Here is a 3713-nt window from a genome sequence, read left to right as displayed (position 1 = left end):
CTCGTTAGAAGTGATCACCAATCATTTTATTGTTTTCTGGTCACCGATCATGGCCTTTTAGATTATTAGAATGTATGATAAATATATTATAAATCTATAAATCTATTATTTATTATAATTTCAGAACTCGTATGATACTAAATGATTTTCACTTTTGTTGACGTTTAAGTATATTCTGATCGAAATAAACTTCCTCGAAGATAAATACAAAAATATAAAAGGTGCTTAATTGTCACTCAATTTGTCAATAAATAAATAAAAACTAGTAAATAGGCTTTTGGGAAGTCATAATGTGGGTGAAGAGTATGAAATGAGAATTTTTGTGCCTAAGTAATGTACTAAAAGATATTTATAAATTTTATATTGGTACTACTCATTTACTGTTTACCAATTTCCTTGTGAGAGGAGTCATACCACTAGAATTGTAAGATTTGTAGGGGGCTATCATTGTAGGCTTGTGATCGAGCTATGTAATAAGTCCCAATTGTTTTGTGTGTTAGTCCATCCCATATCGTAGAATTTTTACGAATTATAACACACTATAATCGTGCACCACTATATCTGTATGTCTATCTTTTTGACAAACTTCATGAAGCCACCCTTGTCGCCATTAAAAACAAAAAAACAAAAAAAAAAACAAGTATGATTTAAAATCAACAGCTGTAATATAGCCTCCTCTGACAAACACCTCTTAGAATATTTATCCTGCCACTCTAGAAATGAATCATGCATGCATGCAGTTAATTAAGCAAATGATTTCGGCAAAAAGGGATAATAATTAAGCCAACATGTTATAGATAATATTCGGAGGCTTATCATCCTTCTGATTCACGGAAAGATTAATTATGAAGTAATTACATAAAATAGTAAAATGTTCTAGAAATCCATGTCCAGAAGAAAAGAAGCCCATCCTGCATCTTCTTGCAGAAAGAACTCACCATCTCCATTTCCTCCAATATTCCCAACTTCAAAGCTGGTCTGCATTTCCCCGACTATCATACCATCAATGTCCAAGAAGACATCATCAAGCTTCTCAGGGATGACTGCTGCACTCTTTTTCCTTGCGACATTAATATTGTTCGCTGATGGTGGTAGTGGATCTACATTAATTCCAGACTTGTCTTGCAAATGTCCTTGGTGCCCTGGTTGATCCTTCAACCAGCTCCAGTTCACTGGAATGGTCCAAGGTTGTGGCTTGATGATCTTAAATTCTCCTTTTTTCTCTCTTGGCTTTATACCGGCGGTACCTTTAGCAATAATTTTGGGGTTCCATAACTTCTCTTTGGCGGTACTCTTTTTGCTTAAATGAGTGTTCCAGTGATTCTTGATATCATTGGCTGTCCTTCCTGGGAGTCTTCCTGCAATTAGTGACCATCTGAGAACAAATGATACCCTTGTTAATCAATCAATCATTTCAAGATATGAGCATAATGCAGATCATTAAACAAGTTAATTAATAGCGGTGCATTCCTCCATCTACATGAAGACTCACATTAACTTTGTTTAAATATAGTTTACAGAGAATCTGTCCTCGCTCACATGAAGAAAGGTGGAGTTACCAGCTTTTTTTTTCTCTTTCATTTATACTTTCAGTCTATATCTTGCAGATCATGACAAGAGATATATGTGCATTTTGGCCCAACAAATTTCATGCTTGATATATGTTAACAAAGACTTGCCTATTGCCAAGGAGCTTATGGAGCCTAATGATAAGGTCCTCCTCATCATCTTCAAACCTCCCTCTCTTGATGCTTGGACTGAGATAGTTCAGCCACCTAAGCCTACAGCTCTTCCGACATCGATTCAGACCTTCAAAACCATTGCTCACAGCTTATATATATAAAGCTTCTCAAACAAATAATGAAGAAACGTAATAATAGAGAAGAATATGTACACACCTGCTTTGGAGGGCACGTCGCACCATTTTATTGCACCATACTTCTCCATGCATCTCCTCAGCCGTGAATCCTCTTCCTCACTCCATGCTCCTCTACGAAGGGCTGAAGTGTTTCCATCTTTAGCCATACACTTCCCCATCTTATCAACAACTAGTGCTATTACCGCTTTTGGTGCTCAAGAATGGAATTCATCAAGCATGCTGTGTTACTAGATTTATAGCAACTAATTAAGGTAGAACTTTCATCATATAGAGCATCACTGGAGATATGTAGGTAAATATGAAGTAATAACTATTTGTAAGAAGATGATAAAAAACGCGTCGTTTTGGGATGAAAGATTGATACTTTTGACAGGCTAGAAAACCTACCTGTGGGCCCGTTCAGTAGTGGTCCAAGAGTGTACAAGGCATTTTGCCTTGTATTGATACGGCCAGAAGGATGCAGAAATAAAGAGATCAATTTTAAAAACTTATATATGTGAGAAGAATTTGTGGAAATTCTTCTCACATATTATGCTATAGCTTATATATGGTCTAGCTTTGTTACGATTGGTTTGTTAGTATTTTTTGTTGTGTTGTTCTTTACTTTTTGCTTTTTTAATTAATTAGTGGTTTATCCATCCTTTTAAATTAAAAAATAAATAATTTGTGAAAATGATAATTCTGCTCAGCAGGCAATGCCAATTTTTTTTTTAGTAGTCAGTAAATCACATGCATTACAAAAATAATGTAAATTAAAACAGCCCACTAATAGTAGACATCAGCAAAATACAATCAAAGAGAAAAATAAAATACAACCATGGAGTAGGAGACTCTTTCTGTCAGTCTATGCAGGTCTGTGTTTCCAGACATTGTCCTTCACCAGTTATGCTTTTTTTTTTCTTCTTGTGGATTTTGTTAATTTCTTATTCTTGTTGTGACTCACCTCTAGTGATTGTTCTCTATTTTTCTTTTTCTTTTTTTTCTTTTTCTTGTGTTTGTTTCATTTGTTATTTTTTTCAAAATAAATAAAATAAAATACAAAAACCAACAAAGAAAGATACAGAGACTCTAAACAAAATAATAACCCCTGCATACCCAGTTTTCCTACTTAATGGCAAATAGATGAGGCAATCGTAATCATATATATATATATATATAACCTGCATCTCCTAAAATAATGATTATTGGGTTAAGAGGGTACGATCAAATATGCATGCGAGACCTTTGCGTCTCACTTTCATAAACAGTTTGACTCTGAGTTTGACTTTCGACTCAGAATTTATTAGAATATGCTGCAATCCAATAAAGATCATTCATGCTCACCTCACCTTCTTATGGGTTTCATTCTCTCTGGAGGAAATCAAGCGGGCAACATCTAAAGTTGGTGCAGACAATGCTCCTTGATTCAACATGGTTGCCATTCTTTTTTATTAGAACAATTACACCGATGTCCAAAGTCTGTAAGCTTTGTACTGACTTTTACTTCAGTCATGTCAATTTGGAACGCATCAATTGAGCTAATATAGCCCTCATATTGAAAATGAAATTCCATAAGCCTGTTTTTTAACTTCAGCCATGTTTTAGCCTTATAAATTCGTCACTTAAAATTATCTCCAAGGTTTTGTCATCTCACTTGAGTAAGATTTTAAATTACCTCTTGGATCCTAACTAATCAGCCTTTAATAAAGACATGTGGATTGCAGACAACATCTACCTTCCGTGTACTTCCTAGGTTTTTGTGGAATCTGGGGGCATTTATGCTCATTAGTGACTTAATCACATGGGGCCATGTATGACCCCCAGGTAATCCTCTGGAATTATCTTTCATGTTGGT

At 35.0% G+C, this 3713-nt stretch overlaps 1 protein-coding gene across 1 annotated transcript; it reads right to left on the bottom strand.

Moving 5' to 3' along the window:
- Positions 1-772: 772 nt before the first annotated feature.
- On the bottom strand, positions 773-2152 carry LOC120276931 (transcription factor MYB1-like). Its single transcript, XM_039283673.1, has 3 exons — positions 1899-2152; positions 1680-1809; positions 773-1375 (listed from the first exon to the last, which is right to left on the bottom strand). The coding sequence occupies exons 1-3, from the start codon at positions 2035-2037 to the stop codon at positions 877-879; spliced, it is 768 nt and encodes a 255-aa protein (XP_039139607.1). The 5' UTR covers positions 2038-2152; the 3' UTR covers positions 773-876.
- Between the last annotated feature and the right edge of the window lie 1561 nt (positions 2153-3713).

The sequence above is a fragment of the Dioscorea cayenensis genome, chromosome 15 (assembly GCF_009730915.1).
Source record: "Dioscorea cayenensis subsp. rotundata cultivar TDr96_F1 chromosome 15, TDr96_F1_v2_PseudoChromosome.rev07_lg8_w22 25.fasta, whole genome shotgun sequence".
Classification (NCBI taxonomy): domain Eukaryota; kingdom Viridiplantae; phylum Streptophyta; class Magnoliopsida; order Dioscoreales; family Dioscoreaceae; genus Dioscorea; species Dioscorea cayenensis.
Note: the sequence above shows the minus strand (reverse complement) of the source record. Positions and strands in the feature narration are given on the sequence as shown.

Coding starts and splice junctions, on each gene's coding strand:
- LOC120276931 (XM_039283673.1), bottom strand. CDS start 2,037: ATGGGGAAGTGTATGGCTAAAGATGGAAACACTTCAGCCCTTCGTAGA. Junction 1,810..1,898: donor CGACGTGCCCTCCAAAGCAG/GTGTGTACATAT, acceptor ATGGTTTTGAAG/GTCTGAATCGATGTCGGAAG. Junction 1,376..1,679: donor CATAAGCTCCTTGGCAATAG/GCAAGTCTTTGT, acceptor ATTTGTTCTCAG/ATGGTCACTAATTGCAGGAA.